This window comes from Sus scrofa, chromosome 9, assembly GCF_000003025.6.
Source record: "Sus scrofa isolate TJ Tabasco breed Duroc chromosome 9, Sscrofa11.1, whole genome shotgun sequence".
NCBI classification, from domain to species: Eukaryota; Metazoa; Chordata; class Mammalia; order Artiodactyla; family Suidae; genus Sus; species Sus scrofa.
In genome coordinates this window covers 104882589-104902134 of record NC_010451.4, presented here as the reverse complement: position 1 = coordinate 104902134, position 19546 = coordinate 104882589, and the positions used below count along the sequence as shown (strand labels likewise).

General features: G+C 40.1%; 2 protein-coding genes across 3 annotated transcripts in view; one reads left to right on the top strand and one right to left on the bottom strand.

The window, feature by feature from the left end:
* Positions 1-18622, top strand: part of LOC106504991 (translation initiation factor IF-2-like) — a 29293-nt gene extending 10671 nt beyond the window's left edge. The window contains exon 3 of the mRNA XM_013979822.2: positions 11604-18622. Coding sequence (XP_013835276.1) covers positions 11604-11699 — 96 coding nt within the window. The 3' untranslated portion in view covers positions 11700-18622. The remainder of the gene's footprint in view (positions 1-11603) is intronic.
* KMT2E (lysine methyltransferase 2E) overlaps positions 1-19546 on the bottom strand; it is a 130861-nt gene that overhangs the window by 105027 nt on the left and 6288 nt on the right. The gene's annotated exons all lie outside the window — the stretch shown is intronic.

Genomic DNA, 19546 nt, shown 5'->3' with positions numbered 1-19546 from the left:
CAAAGAAGCACTGTGTACCAGAAGGCTTTAAGCTACTTGGAAGAAAGGTACTTATATAAGAACAGGGTAATTATTAATCATATAAACAGCCTTTGTCGAGGTGCAGGGGTAACCACATGCTTCTTAATCTAGGTCTTAAGTCTCATTCTCTATAACAGAATGAATGGTTAAGATGGAAAAGGCTCACATTCCATGTCCCAAAATAAAGAGCCATTGTTTTGAAGACAGAATAACTTCAAGGATATAGGACAAATCAAGCAGTGTGTGTCCATATGAGCTCTAAGATATGTATCAAAAATAATTATGATGGAGTTCCTGTTGTGGCTCAGTGGTTAACGAATCCAACTAGGAACCGTGAGGTTGTGGGTTTGATCCCTGGCCTTGCTTAGTGGGTTAAGGAGCTGTGGTGTAGGTCGCAGACACGGCTCAGATCCCGCGTTGCTGTGGCTGTGTAGCTGGTGGCTACAGCTCCAATTAGACCCCTAGCCTGAGAACCTCCATATGCCACGGGAGTGGCCCAAGAAAAGGCAAAAAGACCCAAAAAAAATTATGAAACTCCTGTTGGTCTCTTGGTAGACTTGTTGCAATCCAGAGTATATTAGAGGCAAAGGAAATAGTTGGCAGAGCTTTAGACCTAATCAAATACATTGATTCCCAGAGTTTGGGATTTCTTGAATGAATCAAATAATAAATAGGGAAACCAAAATAGTTGCTAGTTTTAGTTAATCTAAATAGCAATACTAGATCCTTGGTTTTATAAAACATTCATTAACAGCAAAGGATGTGTTCTCACGATTTAAAAAAATTATTTTTAAAAATTTGCTACATTGCTCTTATTCTTATTTTGCTGTGGAATACTGAAAAATTCTCCAGAATTCATTTTGGATTATTATTTGTCAATCATTCTTGTATCTTAACTTTCATTTTAATTGTGACAAGTTAGTTTTAGAAGTAGACAAATGTGTAAAAGTCTGATAAATTTCCAGTAGAATTCTATTTAAATTAGAATAAATCCATAAATATGGTCATTAAAATTATTTTTAAAGAATCATTTCAGAGCATCACATACTACAAAGAAATGGTATCAAAGATATGAAAATAGGATTACAGTTTGTGGAGTTTTTGTATATTGTGTGTGCTTTCATAGAAGTTGGGGTAAAGGAGATAAAGTAGAATGGTTTCACTGGTTCTTTCTGGGTTATAGGCTTACACGTGGATTTTCTACAACAGATAATTGTTACCAGAATGCATTTTTTTCAAAGTTCTAGTTTATAAGATAAAATGCTTATATATTATCTTTTAAAAAAAGGGCGGGGGGGGGAGTCCAAACTGTGTGGTCTCCAGCTTTTCAGAACCCAAGAACCATTCTCAATTCCTTAACACCTTGTGTCCATTATGTCCCTAAGAAATGTCCATTCTTAAGTTTTTTAATTTCTTAGTTTACCTCTACGTGTCTTCATCACCATTGCAACTACTATAGTTCAGGCCTGGGATAAGGTAGTGGGTCACTTTGAATATCTGCCCAATAAATGAGTTTTTATATATAAATCCATGTGGTGACATAGCTCACTCTGGCTTTAATTTTGCCTCTTCTAATCCATCTGTCATCCTTCAAAGTGATTTTACTAAAATATGAATCTGATCTTACTTGAAATCTTTTAATGGAATCCATGCTCCTTAGAGTAGCATACAAAGAAGATCCTGTGTGATCTGGTGGTTCCTTCCTTTTATCCAGTAAAAGATCAAGTTGCTGCTCCTTTTGTTGCTACCCACATTATTGCTTGCAGTTCTCCAAATGTATCTTGCTCTCTTAGACTTCATTTCTTTTGTATCATCCCTTCATGGAATATCCCCTTTATACCCCTTGTGAATGTATCCTTCAAGTGTTTTTCCTCTTTGAAGCTTTCTCTGGTGCTCTTCCAAGAAGTCCATTGTTTTATTTATAATTTCATGTACCTTTTACCCAATTCTACTGTAACACTTACTGCAGCTTGTTATTTCAAATCTCTTCACCCTGCTACAGTGTGAGCCCCTCCAAGGCAGTATTTAACTTAGGCATCCCTCAAATAAATGCATAGTGTTTGCAGTAATACCTAGGACATAGTAAGTGCTCAAGTAAATGTTTAATTAATTAGATCACTCTTTTCTTGGGTCTAAATATAAATCTGCAAAATCTCCTAAACTTTGGCTGCAAAGAAAAGAGATTAGACTTCCATGGCATATGGAAGTTCCCAGGCTAGGAGTCAAATCAGAGCTGAAGATGCAGGCCTATGCTACAGCCACACCAATGCCAGATCCCAGCCGCGTCTGCAACCTACAAGATCCTTAACCCACTGAGTGAGGCTAGGGATTGAACCCACGTCCTCATGGATACTAGTCAGGTTCATTACCACCGAGCCACAACAGGAACTCCCCAGACATGTATTTTTACAGTTAAAAGTTGGAAAACATAAATGGTAATGATTTATACCCCAGAAAAAAACCACTTTTATTCTAGAAGAAAGGAAAAACAAAACCAAGGAAAGTAAACTTGCATTCCTCTTTGAAGAGCCAACAATCCTAGGTAAAGCATATCTTAGTATTCTTGTCTGTCCATTGCAGATAAAATCCTTCTCTCAAAGTGTTAAATTGCATTGGGCAAGTGGAAAATACCCATCTATTCTCTGGTGTTTGGTTATAAATTCCTATTTTTCAGGTTTAACATGCCTTTCTGATGAATAATAATAATAATAAGACCATACAAGTACTTAATTACATTGGAGAGAAGAACCTTCCCATTGCAATGCTAACCAATATGCAGCAACAGTATTCATCAGGCAGTTTGGCACTAATTTAAAAATCACTTTTAAGGAGTTCCTGCTGTGGCAGAGTGGGTTAATGATCTGGCTTGTCTCTGTGGAGGTGCAGGTTCAATCCGTGGCCTGGTACAGTAGGTTAAGGATCCCACCTTGCTGCATCTGTGGTGTAGGTTGCAGCTCTGGCTTGGATTCCATTCGCGCCCAGGGAGTTCCCATTGTGGATCAGCAGAAATGAACTCGACTAGTATCCATGAGGATAAGGGTTCAATCCCTGGGCCTCACTCTAGTTTAAGGAACTGGCGTAGCTGCAAGCTGTGGTTTAGGTCGCAGACACAAATCTGGCGTTGCTGTGGCTGTGGCCTAGGCCAGCAGCTGAAGCTTGTAACTTCCATATGCCACAGGCACAGCACTAAAAAGCAAAAAAAAAAAAAAAAAAAAGAGAGAGAGAGAAAGACTACTAAAATTTGCAACACAAAATAAGTTGATACATTCAATTACACATATACCAAATTTCTTTTCCAAAGTGTTAAGTTGAAGGTACAGTGCCACATAAATAACTGGTAGAAAGATCATCACATATTTAACTCTCAGGGCAGAACTTAGTTTGTCATCCATTTCTAAGTACTTTATTGATTTTTCATTGAAGGCAGTCTCCCACCCCCGACTTGCAGCATGCCCAAGCTCCCAGGCCAGCGATTGAACCTGCACTACAGGCAGTGACAGTGCTGGATGCTTAACCTCCGGACCACCAGGGAACTCCAGAAGGCAAATTCTTATGCCTGGGTTTACAGTCATAGCTACCAAGCCTTTTTTAAAAAAATCCATTTTTAAAAGTTAGTTTCCCTATTACAGTCATGTTAAAATGCAAGTCAGTGGTTCCAAGCCAATTTGACTACCATAATTATCTGGGAAGCTTATTAACTATACATTCCTGGGCTCCACCCAGAGTTCCTCAAAACAAGAGCTGATGTATTAATTTCTTAGAATATAGCAATTCTTGAAGACCCATATGTTGAACTCCTTAGTGTGACCCCAGAATCCGCATTTTTCACAAACCTCTCATTCTCAGGTATTTTCCATGCAAAAGCTATTTTGATAAACACTTAGATGTATAGCATGAAGCATTTCACTAAAATGTCTATATAAAGCTACAATGCCAAGACAGGGTTTTTTTTGTTGTTGTTTTGTTTTGTTTTGTTTTTTTCCATTTCTTTTTTGGGGAATCACTGTATTGTTAGATTTCTACAGCCTGAGAAATTTCGACGTACTTTTGGAGTGGACCATCTCTTGCATTTTTATTTTTCCTTGAAGGTTTCATCAGAACAGCAATATAAATTGTTTTCTAAGTGATTCAGAATATTCTGATGGACTGGCCCATTTTTCTGTAGTAGATAAGGGTCAAGTCTTGTTATCCTGGGAAGCAGTCTGTCTTTTTGGGGGATGTTTAAGTTTGTTATGAAAAAGAAACCTTATTTTCTTTTTTTTTTTTTTTTTTTTTTGTCTTTTTGCCTTTTTGGGGGGGGCTGCTCCCACAGCATATGGAGGTTCCCAGGCTAGGGGTCGAATCGGAGCTGTAGCCACTGGCCTACACCACAGCCACAGCAACAAGGGATCCAAGCCGTGTCTGCGACCTACACCACAGCTCACAGCAATGCCGGATCCTTAACCCACTGAGCAAGGGCAGGGATCGAACCCGTAACCTCATGGTTCCTAGTCGGATTCGTTAACCACTGCGCCACAACGGGAACTCCGAAACCTTATTTTCTTTACTCCTCTTTTTAGTACATGTGTATTTTAAAGGAGGAGGAGCTATCAGCTGTTACTTTTAACATAGTGATGTATTGTCCTACTACCTTTACAACTAATTATTCTAAGAGGTTTAGACAATGTGATCTTTTAACTAAGGTTACTGCTATTTTCCCTTAAAGGTCAAATGGATAACTTTAAAGCCCAGAAATGCAATTCAGAGTAGAAAGAAGCATTCTTTCATTTAATACTAGCTCCAGTTCCTGGAGTTCCCATCGTGGCTCAGTGGTTAACGAATCCGACTAGGAACCATGAGGTTGCAGGTTCAATCCCTGGCCTTGCTCAGTGGGTTAAGGATGCGGTGTTGCTGTGAACTGTGGTATAGGTCGCAGACACGGCTTGGATCCCTTGTTGCTGTGGCTGTGGTGTAGGCCAGTGGCTACAGCTCCAATTAGACCCCTAGCCTGGGAACCTCCATATGCCAAGGCAGCAGCCCAAGAAATGGCAAAAAGACAAAAAAAAAAAAAAAGAAAGAAAGAAATGTAAAATTTAATTTACCCTATATCAAAATTAAGCCCAGCCAAGTCTTCCCCTGCTGATTCTGCCAAGCTAATTGCCTTGGTGTTTCACTGGATACTAGGTAGGGGTGGTGGGAGTTGCATTCATCCATTCATAGGCATCACTATTTATATACAGTATAGCATAGAATAAAGCATAAATTTGCCTCAAACTGAAAACCAACACATTATTAGCTATGGGATTCTTTAACCAGAAAGACAAAAGACAACACTATTGCATTTAAGAATATATGGGTAAAATAAATGTAGGGTGAGATGGGAAGAAATTATTTTAAGATGACTGTATTTTAACACCTCCTGCCTAATAAATTCATGATTGAAGAGACAAATGAGATATGGAATATAGTCTTTCCAATGTTCCACTATGATGTTAATCATTCTTCATGTTCAAAGAGGCAGTGAGGAATAATTTATGAGTGGCTACAATTATAAATAATGTCCTATATAAGCACCCAAGGGTAGAGATGAGGATGGAGTTATGGGTCTTAAGGAGAACTTGGCCTTCATTCTTTGTTGTTTATCATTTATGATTTCTGTTGCTCCTAGGGACTCACCTACAGTTATCACTATGAAGAATAGAATATCGTTATTTCTAGAACATGAATTTACACAAGTGCCAATTACATGAACAAGAACACTCCATTAAAATTTTTCTGAAACACTGTATCTCAAGAGAGCAGGTATATTTGTGGGCTACCACAATGCAGTCTTGCTCCATTCAGCATAAGCTTAACATATTAGTGGAGATGTAGAATTTAAGATTAGCCTAAAACCGTGTGAGGTTTCCAGTGCTGTCTGTCTTTAATGCATGCATTAGTTTGCCCAACAAGTGACTGACCTCTGTTTAAGTAGCCACAGTGATCTTGGAGCAGTTTATTATATCTTTGGTCACTCTTTTTGTCCTCTGGGCTCCTAGAATTGAATACAATACTCCAAATTGGTTCTGTCCCACAAAACATGAGTGAAATGAGGAACTGGATAGGTAGGTGACAAATAGCATACATTATTTGGATGTATAACTCACTCCCGCGGTAGACTACCAAGTAAACGAAGCAGTTCGATAAATTTAACCTTAATGTATTTATTTTTTTAAATCTTTGAGAATATTTTCATAAAGTAAGTTCTGTTAATGTTACTAGAACTACAGTAGCAAGTTTTAGGAGCCATTTGAGATGCAGGATGTTACATGTAAAACTATAAAATCATACACATGAGCGTATGATTAGTGTACCTATGTAGTAATAAACTTAAATCCCAGTGTAAGTTATTCTTACTTTATAACAGAGTTTCTTTTCCCCCAAGGTATAAAGTGTGAGTATATTTAATACTTGCTGCATTAATTGACCAAACACCATTCAGTGATAATTTCAGATACCAAAAAGCATTATGGTGAAGACCATGTTGAACCAAATATCCGGCTAGCACTTTGAAGTTACTATGATGATATATGCATTCATGAAATTGAGCTTTATTTACCTTTTTTCTCATTAAGGACTAGAATAGAAATGGGCAAGCTATAGCAAACATCGCCTGTGTTTTATAGTTGGGGAGTTAGAGTGTTGTTTATATTTTTAAAGGGTTATTGTGGGGGTGGGGGACTCTATGTGAATGAGACTGAAAGTCTAAAATACTTCCTATATGGCCCCCTTTACAAAAAACATTTTGTGGATTTGTGGACTAGAGCAACTAAAGGAAATATTTTGAACTTAAAAACAAATAATGCCAAAATGTAAACTGTTAAGCCAGAGAGCATGCTGATCATCAAGGGATCATTGGTACATAGAAAAGAGGGAAGGCATTTTAGCTAAGAAGTCAGAATACAAATACTGAGAACTGACTAAATGGATAGGCAAGAAATTATATACCCTCTGTCAGAGCCAATGGATGGAATAATACACTGTCATTAAGATGAATTTCTAATAATATTTAAAATGTTTTGATACATTTAAAATAAATAGTAAAAGGCTTTACACCCCGTCTCTTAGTGACACAGGAAGGAAATGGAAGTAAAGATAAATCACAGCACCTAACAAATTATAAACAAGTTAACTTTGCTTTCATGCATACTTCTCTCGTGGCCGCTTTACTTAATTTTTTACCTACTGAGTGCTAGGTAGGTGGTTGTACACTGCCCTCGCTCAGTGGGTTAAGGATCTAGCATTGCCATGAGCTGTGGTGTAGGTCGCAGATGTGGCTCAGATCCCACGTTTCTGTGGCTCTGGTGTAAGCCGGTGGCTACAGCTCCAATTCCACCCCTAGCCTGGGAACTTCCATATGCCGAAGGTGCAGCCCTAGAAAAAGGCAAAAAGACATAAATAAAATAAAATAATAAATAAAAGGGAAAAACTAATGGAATTGTCAGCTAAGGCCTGAGTCATGCTCAGTATTCAAAAAGAATAAACTAGTGGGATAAGTGACATTAATAAATGGAAAAGGGTTATCTGCCTCCTCTCAGGGAAAATTTAACCTTTAATTATGATATCACTAGGTAAAAGTTTTAATGCAGTGGAATCACAAATAAGCATACTTCTTATTCCTTGACAGACTACTATAAAATTAATCAGGAATAAGCATTGTGAAGATTTTCTTTTAAGATGGTAGACTCTTCATTGAGGGGTTGGCATTTTATAAAGCAATTATCAAAGCTATATTGGACTTAATTTGGTCACCAGTCCATATACATTCCCATGTGTACTTACCCTCTTTGGGCAACCTTTGACACATCGTAATATTTAAAACAGGGCTTTGTACTTAGTCACATCTTCCAATGAGAAGTTACTTCATGAGGCATTAATAAGTAATACATATTTTACTAACAGTTTCACATGGGAGACTGAGTAGGGGGTTTGAATCTCAAGAATTAATCCTATTTTGCTCACAAAATCCTGTGCACTTAACTCCTAAGTGTTTTTTGTTTTTTGGTTTTTTTTTAATGTGGTAAAAAAAATACATGAGGTTTATCTTACCAAATTTTATTTTTATTTTTTGGCCACCACACAGCATATGGAGTTCCCAGGCCAGGGATCATATCTGAATAGTATTGCTTCTCCTAAGCTTTTGTTTCTAACTTTCCAATTACCCAGTCTTACAAAAAATGTCCTCTTAGTCTTCTTTCTTATGCAGAACAATTTAGCAGTTGTGGGCAGTATACAGACTTAGCCAAGTATATTCTTATACTTGCTTAGAAAGTAGCAAATATGATCAGATTGTATGTTCTCCTTGGTGGCACGGATCGTTGGTGCAAGGTCCCACTGGGTATAGAACTGATAGTAAAGAGAATCCTGTAGCTGCCTGTCAAAGAGGGACATAGCTATAAAATAACATCTAACATCTTTGGAAAGTGCCTCAATGGATTTAGCCAACTAATTTTACCAGGTATTTGGCAAAGTGTGACTGCTGTACAGGTTGTTTTTTAAGACTTGATTCAGGTCCTGGGCCTGCAAAGGCTTGATTTGCTCTAGCACTTTCTCTAATCCCAGGCCCTTAGTCAACATTGATTCAAGGTAATGGAGGAAAACTGGTTTAATAAACTTGGAATACATTATCTCTGAGCTTGAACATCTGTAAGTAACAAAGCATTTGTAAAATAAGTTTTCCTTATAGAAAGGCCACATTTCCCCTCAGCACATCTTATTTGGCTGTGTTTCTTCTCTTTAATACAATAGAACTTCAAGAACCAAAGCCAGTTGGCACTTTTGCACAAATTAACTGTTTGGTGGCTCTGTGCCTCCATATTGTCTATTTAACTTGTAACTAACCAAAGCAATGATAGCAAGCAACCCTAATCTATTTATTTGCCTTTAAGCCGGTGGTTCTTAAAATGGTGATTATGGGTCAATCTGCAGAATTACCTGTGGTATCTATCTGGAGTGCAGGTTTTTGACAAACCTACCAAGTTCTAATCGTTCCTATATTTATTTTTATAAGATAACTACAGTCAAAAATAACATTACCTTTTTTTTTTTTTTTTGGTCTTTTTGCCATTTCTTGGGCTGCTCCCTCGGCATATGGAGATTCCCAGGCTAGGGGTCGAATCGGAGCTATAGCCACTGGCCTACGCCAGAGCCACAGCAATGCAGGATGCGAGCCGCGTCTGCGACCTACGCTACAGCTCACAGCAACGCCAGATCCTTAACCCACTTAGCAAGGCCAGGCATCGAACCCGAAACCTCATGGTTCCTAGTCGGATTTGTTAACCACTGCGCCATGATGGGAACTCCAACGTTACCTTTTTTTGAGATACTAAAACTGCAATGAAGAGATTGTCTCCTTTTAAAATACAATTATGAGAAATGATACCATAAAGTACACTCCTTATTTATGGGATGTTTTATGAAACCCAGTTCAATATTTTAACGAGACTTTAGGAATGCAAATATTATTAGAGTATAGCATGAAGAGCTATGAAGAAGAGTGTGTTTGAGCAATCATGGTTTCTTGAGGGAGCTATGAATTTACAGTGCAGTCCTACAAGAAGGGACAGAAAATAGCTATTGTGAACTGCACACTGATGAATTGCATCACATTTGAGATTTCCTGGTTCCTTTCTTCCTGTTGAACGTGAAAACTACATGGTTAAAGGTAAATTGATGTAAAAAAAGACACAAGTTCCCATTGTGGCTCAGCGGAAGTGAATCTGACTAGCAACCCTGAGGATTCATGTTCAATCCCTGGCCTTGCTCATTGGGTTAAGGATGGGTGTTTCCGTGGCTTGTGGTGTAGGTTGCAGACCTGGCTTGAATCTATTGTGGCTGTGGCTGACAGCTACAGCTCCAATTTTGACCCCTAGCCTGGCAACTAACTTCCATATGCTGCGGGTTCGACCCTAAAAAGACAAAAAAAAAAAGAGAGAGAGAGAGATACTTAAGTGTAGGATGTCAGAGAATAATGATACTACTTTCAAAAATAAAGTTATGGGGAAGAGGGAAATAAACCTGCCCAAATTAGTTAAAATAAAGAGATAACAATCTTAAAATTTGTATTTAAAAGAAATTACTTAGCTGCGTGGTGGTTTCAAGCATAATCTGATAATTGCTACCCAAATGACCGCTATTGGTAGACTTTCTTAAAAAGTTCCCCCCCCCCCGCCCGTAACGTTAGTAATCTGTGAACCCAGCCATTGGAAAATAAAGGGATTCCAGGTGCAGAAACCAGGCTTTTTGTACATAAGTAATAAAGCTTTAAAATACACCCAAAGTTAAGGATTAAAATAGAGCGATAGCTCGGAATTCTTCGTTTTCTGTTGGTTTCATAGAACCAAATTATTCGCAATAAGATTCGTTTCAATCTCCAGGAAAATATGCTTAAATGACCTTAACTGAGTTTCTTCCCGAGATACTTTCCGTGCTCCCAAATACAGTTTCTTAGCTAATTTTGTGCCATGACCTTTTGACAGCTCCAAAAGTCTCCTAAGAATAAGAATCCCTTCTCAGATCGCTGTAAATGTGTGCTGCATAGTGCCCACACAGCTCTCAATTCTGTCTACTGATTCGTAGTTAGGAATGCTTTGCCAGGTGTCAGAATTCTGGGAGAAGCCTAAGTGATGATGCTTGTAACTAATGTTACTGCAGCACCCTGTTCTAGCTGGGAATAAACCCTTCTCTCAGCTGACCTTGGAGGAACTAGCTCACCTAAGAGCAGCTGAGAGGCCACAGAGAAGAATTTGACTTTAGTTGGAAACATTAAGAGAAGTTAGACCTCTTCAAACATTCAGACCAATCATGACGAGCGAGAGGGTCCGGCACTCAATTTTGGCCTTTTGTAGAAATTAGTCTTTTCACAGATACATGACCGGCTTAATCATGCAATAGACACACCCAAGATTCCTCTTTATACTTGAGGAACCCGTTCACTTGAGAACTCGCTTGCTCCTGATGGGATGGCGTTGCCCTCCGAACTCTACCAGGCAGTCCAAAGCATTTAATCCTCACTTCTCGTCTGGGAGAGCAAGATGTGGGTGGCTGCGCAGCAGACGCAAACTCGTGGCTTGGCCGCGGGCCCGAACAAGCTGGGGCCAGGCGTTGTCCCGGCAGCCAGCGGGCTGGCCTGGCCGGTGAAGGGCGTAGCCGGGCGAATCTCTGCATCACAGGGGGCACCGCCCTCGCAGTGGGGGCGGGGAAAGGGAGGAGGAGGACGCATAGCCTGCGCCTAAGCCCCTTCGGTGCTGCAAAGCTTTGCTGCTGGAAAGAGTCTTTCCCCTCTCCGGGCGCCAACGTCCCCTCGCGCTGAACCTTCCTGGCTGCCGGGGGCCCCGCGCTCCCTCTGCGCCGCAGGGGTTGCCTCCCTGCTCGCGTCATCTGGGAGGAACTCCAGAAACGCACTTCCTCCGCGGCTGAGCCGACTTCCGCCCAGCGCCTTTGGGGGCACCGGGCCCCAGGGTTTTTAGCTTTGTCGGTGTTCAGTATCCTGTTTAACACTTTTTAACCCCATGCTCTCCTCGTGCCCTACAAAAACAATATAATGTCATTTCCAACTTCCCCAGGCTGCGGAGCCACCCCAACTCTGGCTTAACTTGGCACAACAGCCATCTTCGGAAATGCTGGTAGCCGTCAGTATGTCCATTGTCCTTCGTGGCTAGAGGAAATGACTGCTCATGACTCACGATGCTCCGCTTGAGGCCAGAGCAATAACGTCTCTGCTCTGGGAAGGACCCGTATTTGCAGTGAGTCTATCACAGTTTACTGGCTTACTTAATTTCTCTGAGTTCCTCTCATTTGTTGACGGATCAAATCAGGTAATGCATGCAAAGCCCTTAGAACAATACCTAAGGTGGTATCTAGCACAAAGGTTTAATGCAAGTAGGAAAAGTTGAAAGCCTCTATCGATAGATCACGCTCAATATCATGTTGGTTGTGTTAGGGAAGGATCCTCCGTCCCCTTCGGAATGGCCTTTTCCCACTGGTGTTTGTCACATGTTTCTTGAGTATGTTTGCCAGCTCTCAGGCCGACTTTCAAGCTCCTGGTTTCTAATCCTATCCAATTTGACTTGCCCTTACTGCAGAGCTTTGTACTGGATGAGTATTATGTAAGGATAAGTTGTACTAATGACTAGCAGTTGTCTATGCTTCTTACAATATTTATGAGGGAATGATAGAGAATTAAACATAAGAAAGTTTATCTTCCACCCCAAAATGGACAAACTCCAAATTTGTGACCAACTCATGGTCCACCGTATCTAGAGATATTGAGGAATAATTAGAACGTCTCCTTTCAGGCTAAATTAACTTGTTTCTATTGATTTCTGCATTCTCAGCAGGACTCTATAAAGTCCCTGCCCCTTCAAACACTATTCTCACTTCCCCAAAACTGAGGCTGAATACTGTCATACACCACAATTCCTACTGTGGAGTGAAATTATCTGATCTCAACACTGGTTGAAGAGGTGAGGTTCCTTATACTTTAGAACATTTAACTTTTATGTAAGTTACACTATAATAAAAAAAAATATCAAAAATGAAATGACATTGGGAAGTTCCATTGTGGCTCAGAGGTGATGAATCCGGTAGTATCCATAAGGATGCAAGTTTAATCCCTGGCCACGCTCAGTGGGTTGGGTGCCTGGTGTTGCCTTGGGCTGTGGTGTAGGTTGCAGATACAGCCGGGATCCCAAGTGGCTGTGGCTAGGCTGGTGGCTACCACTCCGGTTTGACCCTAGCCTGGGAACTTCATGTGCCTGCAGACGTGGCCCCCCCAAAAAAAAAATGAAATGAAATGACATTTTTAATAGTTAATGACATAGAAAGATGAACATATGTAGTTTGATGAAATCATGTGTACAAGGTAATCTCATTGTGTTTTTTTAAATGTGTATAAGGATATGCATCAAAATGTTAACATTTCCTATTTATGTCTATTTTTTTTAAATGTTCTGTATTGCTGAAGTTCTCCTTTTGTAATAGTGGAAAATAAAAATGATCATGTAAACTGTCTTTGAGACGTATGAGAGATGGATATTCTGTTAGCTAACTCCTTGATGTCCATAGAGGAAAATGATGATGTCAGTTTAGTAATCAAGAAACAAATATTATTTAGGAATAATCTAAAAGATGTTGCCTCTTGAAGTTGAGGATGCGGTCTTGTTCTTTTTCATTTTAAGCTTTTGGATATAGGTGTGGGTGTTTTTGTTTTTTTAGTGTGTCTTTACTAAATAAATTTTAAAAGGTAAAAATATATCTTAGTGTAATTTTTTAAAATTCATTTTCATCCAGGTTACCTGGTCCTTTTCCTTCACCACTCACCAGGCAGAGCAAAGAGAAATTAAACACCTAGCTGAAAGGCATTTTGAATGACAGTTTCAAGTAGAGACAGATTACAAATTGTGCAATATAAAGCAGGAGAGTTGGGTTTTTTGTTTGTTTTTTTTTTCTTTTAATTATGGCCTAGCAATACAGCTGCTTAATTATCATAAACTGCATCATACTCTTTGAGATGGCCTTTTGGCTTGAATCCATTACTGATTATATATCTTGTAGAACTGTGGGAACTGCATTATCAAAGCAGCTTTTTAAATGAAAAAAAATTTTTAAAGATGTAAAACTGAAACAGACTCAAAAATAGAGAAAACAAACTAGTGGTTACCAGTGGGGAGAGGGAAGGGGGAGGGGCAAGATAGGGGTATGGGATTAAGAGAGTCAAACTACTTTGTGTAAAATAGATAAACAACAAGGCCATATTTTTCTTTTTTTAGGGCTGCACCCATGGCATATGGAATTCCCAGGCTAGGGGTCAAGTTGAAGCTGCAGCTGCTAGCCTGTGCCACAGCTTTCAGCAACATCACTTCCTTAACCCACTAAGCATGACCAGGAGTCGAACCTGCATCCTATGGATACTAGTCTGGTTCTTAACATGCTGAGCCACAATGGGAACTCCCAACAAGGCCATATTGTATATTACTTTGTTATTACTTTTAATGGAGTGTATGCTATAAAAATATTCAATCAATCACTATGTTGCACACTGGAAACTTATAAATCAGTTGTAATTCAATAAAAAATAAAATGTTAAAAAAGTCACCGTTTGTGTGTTTGGCGCCCTCTAGTGCACTATTTTTAAATGACACAATTTACCCTTGCTAAGCTGTAAACTGGAAGAGGATGAAATGGAAATTTCAATCAACAGTCCCTCTCTGATTGATCCTCTTTTCCTGGCATCCAAAGAGACCTTACCCCTCTCTGCATCTACACATTATTTCCTAGCCATGATACTCACTAGGCTGTAACCTTGTACTAACTAGTTCCTTAATCTCTGAGCTTCAATTTCCTCATCTGTACAGTAACCCTAAGAACTGTAATGTGGATGTCCTGCACATAGTAGGAGCTCAGTAATCACTCACTTTCCTTGTATATTTAATAGTCAATAACAAACATGTTTAAAGTAAGTAGTTAATCTTGACTCAGGTGTTATAATCTGTTAGTTGGGGAATGTGAAGAATGTTAATGAGTAGCTAAAAAAATAAAGGATAAAACCCTGGGTGTGATTGTATTCTCTGGTCTCCTCTTATTGAGGCAATTCATGCCAATTCTGAAGTCTAGAAGCATGTTAAATTTCTTTGCATCCTTCACAATGCCTGTAATTATATACCCTTAGGAAATATCTGCCTTGTTTTAATGTTCATGGCAAATGGTTATAGAAAATGCAGAATGATAGTAAATATTTAGTCTAAACCTTTAAAGACTTGGATTCAAACTTCTGTTTTTTAAGCCATGGGCTCCAGATGCCTCTTTCTGGTTTAGTGTGGTTTCTTTTCTTTTTTTTTTTTTTTTTTTTTTTTGTCTTTTTTGTTGTTGTTGTTGTTGTTGCTATTTCTTGGGCCGCTCCCGCAGCATATGGAGGTTCCGAGGCCAGGGGTTGAATCTGAGCTGTAGCCACCGGCCTACGCCAGAGCCACAGCAACTCGGGATCCGAGCCGCGTCTGCAACCTACACCACAGCTCACAGCAATGCCAGATCGTTAACTCACTGAGCAAGAGCAGGGACCGAACCCGCAACCTCATGGTTCCTAGTCGGATTCATTAACCACTGCGCCACGACGGGAACTCCGTGGTTTAGTGTGGTTTCTGAACAGGCTATGGACAGTATTTGTGTACAGTGGGAAAGCAGCATGATTGACTAGGGAACCCATGTGAATCAGGATTTACAAATCAATGAGAGTAATTCCAGAATCCTCATCCATTCTCACCGAATTCCAGCTTTGCCTAGGCTATACATCTAAAATTTATATTCTCTCAAACATCTCTAGGAAACCACCTATAATCCTTCCCCTGCCCTGACAGACTTGGACTTTGGTGCTTAATATCACTCCCTCCTGAGCTCCCCAAGAGCCAAGTTCCCTAAAGAAAGCAGTAGGTGTTTCTGATTCCCTGAAATCCCTCTGAAGTCTTTGGTCTTATATATAATAAATATCCTCTTGCATATTTTTCCTATGTATCATATTAGGCCTGTCAATATTGTTTCTCCTTCCTACTGCCTCAGTGCTAAATCAGACTAATTTTTTTCCTTTTTCCTTTTTATTTACTTTTTTGTCTTTTGAGGGCCGCACCCGCAGCACATGGAGGTTCCCAGGCTAGGGGTCTAATCGAAGCTATTGCTGCCAACCTACACCACAGGTCACGGCAACGCCAGATCCTCAACCCACTGAGTGAGGCCAGGGATCAAACCCACAACCTCATGGTTCCTAGTCAGATTCGTTTCCCCTGCGCCACAACAGAAACTCCCAGATGAATTTTTTCTTGAAGATCTACCAGCTCACCATTAATTGAGCCTCTTTTATATGCTTAGATACCATGTTAAGCTTTTTTTTTTTTTCTGGCCATACCCACAACATGGCAAAAGTTTATAAGCCAGGGATCAAAACCGTACCATAGCAGCAACAGCACCATGCCCTTACCCACAGTGCCACCAGGGAACTCCAAGTATTTCATGACTTTACTTCTAACTCTCACAATCACAATCCATTTAGGCAGATGGTATTGTCCCTGTTTTCCAGAAGAGAACATGGTGCTAGGTCACCTAGCTGTCAGAGCCAGACTTCCAACCCAAGTCAGCCTCTAGAGCCCATGGCCTCCACAGTTATCAGAAAAACTTTCCAAGGGGAGAATTTAGAGTTATGCAGTCTTTAGAAGTGCAAGGAAAATCTTTCAACTCCCTTCAGGCACTCAGCCATCAGCTTTTTCCTTTCAAGAAAGTCCACTTATCTAGCCCTGTCATAATGATAATTTTTAGAACCATGATGGTTCACATTTGCTTGGCACCTTGCAGTTTTCAAAGGTTGGCCCCCCAGGGTGTCTCATTTTCCTTCCCAGAAAGCCTTTTGCATTCCTTATCCACTGAACCTCTAAACTAGAAGAGCAAGTTCTTTTCTAGCAGAAGATTACAACTGCTATTATTTATCCTCCAGGGGGATACACCGCGCATCCCAAGTCTTACAGCTGGAAACACTGAGATAAAGCGTATAAACGGAATCTGGAAGGGGAGGGATGTTCACATGCAGGCCATCCTGGTCTCAGCATGTTGGGCAATGAACTCTCCCAGTGGAAGCTGTGCCGCAGAATGAAAGGCACAATTTTGGCAGTCAAAACCACTTTCCCCTGTCCTTCAGCCAGGCCTTCCCAACACATGTGCATGGTTCACATGGACCAAGCATGTGGTCACCTGCTTTTCCTCCTTCCCCCCAACCCCCAACCTGTTCTGGCCCTTAAAAGGTTCCCCCTAGGTTTACACCTTTACCTCCTCCTAGGATCCCAGTGAATGTCAAGACCTGTGTGGGTGGAAGGTTATAAATCAGCCGCAGACACACAGGCCTGGGGGATGGGTGGCCTGGAGAGTAGAAGGGCCACGATTTGCAAACAAATGAGCCTCTTTCATCCCAGTGGGATTTTTGTTGTTTTCTAAAGCCAGCTGTTCCACCAGGGCACATCACCAGAAGCTGTGCTTTCTGGAACTTGCAGAAACCATAAGCACTAACAACAGAGTTGCCTGCATGTGTTTACTCTGCACAAGTTTCAGCAAAGCTTAGGGGCCTGGAAAAGTTTTGTTTTTTTAAAAGACCTCATTTTCTTCCTTAGCAAAATAGCTTTCATGGTTTTTGAAAAGTAGCTTAAAGCATAACATCAACCATCATTTTCTTCATAATTGAGAATTTTCACCAGATGACAGAATGGGTCAGATTTGAGAGATGTGACTAAATATAATTTAAGAAAAATTAAGTTCTGTCAGTTCTCAATTATGTGCTGCTGGAGGGACTCCAGAAAGAATTCCAGTGGGACTTCAATACATTGATCATTTACATTGGCTTTACAAGGCATTTTAGTCATTAACATTTTATATGGGTGTGTCTGCAGTTCTGAAAATTTACAACTGTTTACAGCAAATAACAAAGCTACTCGGTGAAGGTGCTGACAGGGCTAGAATGCTGTCAGATGACTTTTCCAGTCCCTGGACCAACTCTGCTTAGTGAGGTCTGGAAACAAAATGGGCTTTGGCCTTAGATGAAAAAACGTTTAAATCCTGATGCTGCTGTGTGACTTTTCAGATTTCTTACTTGGAAAATGGAGGAAATGAAATAATACCAAGTACCTTGACCATGATATCAGAATAACCTTAGAAGTTGGGAGCCAATTCTCAAACACAAACATGAAGTGTCCCCAGCATTCACTCAGGTATCACTTTAATCTAGAAGGATCCTGGATGGGTTATAAAATTCCATGAATAGACCAATGCTGCAAATTAACTTTGGTTATGGGGGCTTCGATAACCTCTCTAAATTATGACATTCTGGCTAAAGATTGTAAAGGGGCTCAGTATGAAGGAAGATCACACATTGAGCCTCCAGCTGGGATCTGACCAGTGAGCAGCTCACCTCAGACGGTAAGCACATTCTGTGATCCTATGAGCCATCAAAAAAGCTCAGTTTCTTTTAAGTTGCTGCTTCACGGTTTATCCTTTGTCACCTTATCCTGTTTGTTAATACATGATTGATTATTTTTTAGTAATTTATTTGGATTTATACTAAGTGGTAGATGTGGCCCTGAATTCCCAGCATTGCCTGAGAGGTGGGATGGTAAGAGGGGTTGTTTGAGCAGCTCTCCCACACAGAATCCCTGGCACTATATGTACAAATTCTCAACTGGGGGAAGAGGGGAGCTGGAATAAAGGGGGATGGGTTGGTTAATATCAGGCAGAAAGAACTAGAAAATAAGAGCCCAAGTATTTATGATCTGCCGAAGATGCCAGATGAATCTCTGCAGTTTCTTCTTCATCCCTAGTATATAACCAACATGTTCTGGATTAAGGACTCAACTGTTGATCACTGAGGTAGAATCAGGTCCTTGTGCCTATAAACCAAAGAAAGCTTGACAACTTTAACTGTCTGTTCTTTCCAAAGAGCACATTTGTTTTTAGAGTCAGGAAGTCAGAACACTGTTCTACTAAATGTTTGGATCTGGTATTCCTTAAGAGATGGATTCAACAACCAACAGCAATGCCAGAATACAGAGTGGCGGTTCAAGAGCATCAGGGGATCTGTTTCTTTTGTAGTGTGCCACCCTCAATGCATGGCTTCCAGTTTATAATCCAAGATAGCTATTCCAGCTCCAACCTTCACATCTACATTCCAGCAGAAAGGGACAAAGTGCAAAACAGCAATCAGGATATTGTGAGATCACTTCTCCCAACTCTGACCACATCTAGCTGCAAGGGAGGCTGGGAAACTTATGTCTCTGTCTAGCTAGAAATCCTGTTGTTACTTAAGAAAATTTCAGACTGGAAGACAACTCACAGTTTCTGCCATGGGATTCCCTTTCTGTGGTTTTCCTACTTGATTAATAATTCAAAGTGCTGAGTTTGAAGCCCATTGAATTCCCTGTAACAGAGAACACTGAAAACTAGAAACAGTTTTACCCCCTGTATTATTTTTGGATAGCTTATGTAATACATATTTATTCTTGGAGCAAAGAATAGAAAAAACAAATCAGTAAGAACTTAAGAATTAGCATTATAAGACTTCATCCCCCAGTGATAATATTAGGATTTTGGTGTTTTTCCTGATAAACTTGCTTAATACAAATGTAGACATAAATACCAATCTCTCGGGATGGTACTTTACATTACATGATGGCAGTGCTGATAAATGGTCTATATCACTGTGGAGGGGGGGGGGCTTTCATCTGTAATTTTCTTTTTCTTTTCTTTTTTCTTTTTTTTTTTTACAGCCACACCTGTGACATAGGGAAGTTCCTAGGCCAAGGGTTGAATCAGCTGCAGCCTATGCCACAGCCACACTGGATCCAAACCACATCTATAACCTATGCTTCACCTTGTAATAACAACATATCCTTAACCCACTTAGCAAAGCCAGGGATAGAACCTGTATCCTCACAGACACTATGCTGGGTTCTTAACCAGCTAGGCCACAATGGGAACTCCAAGA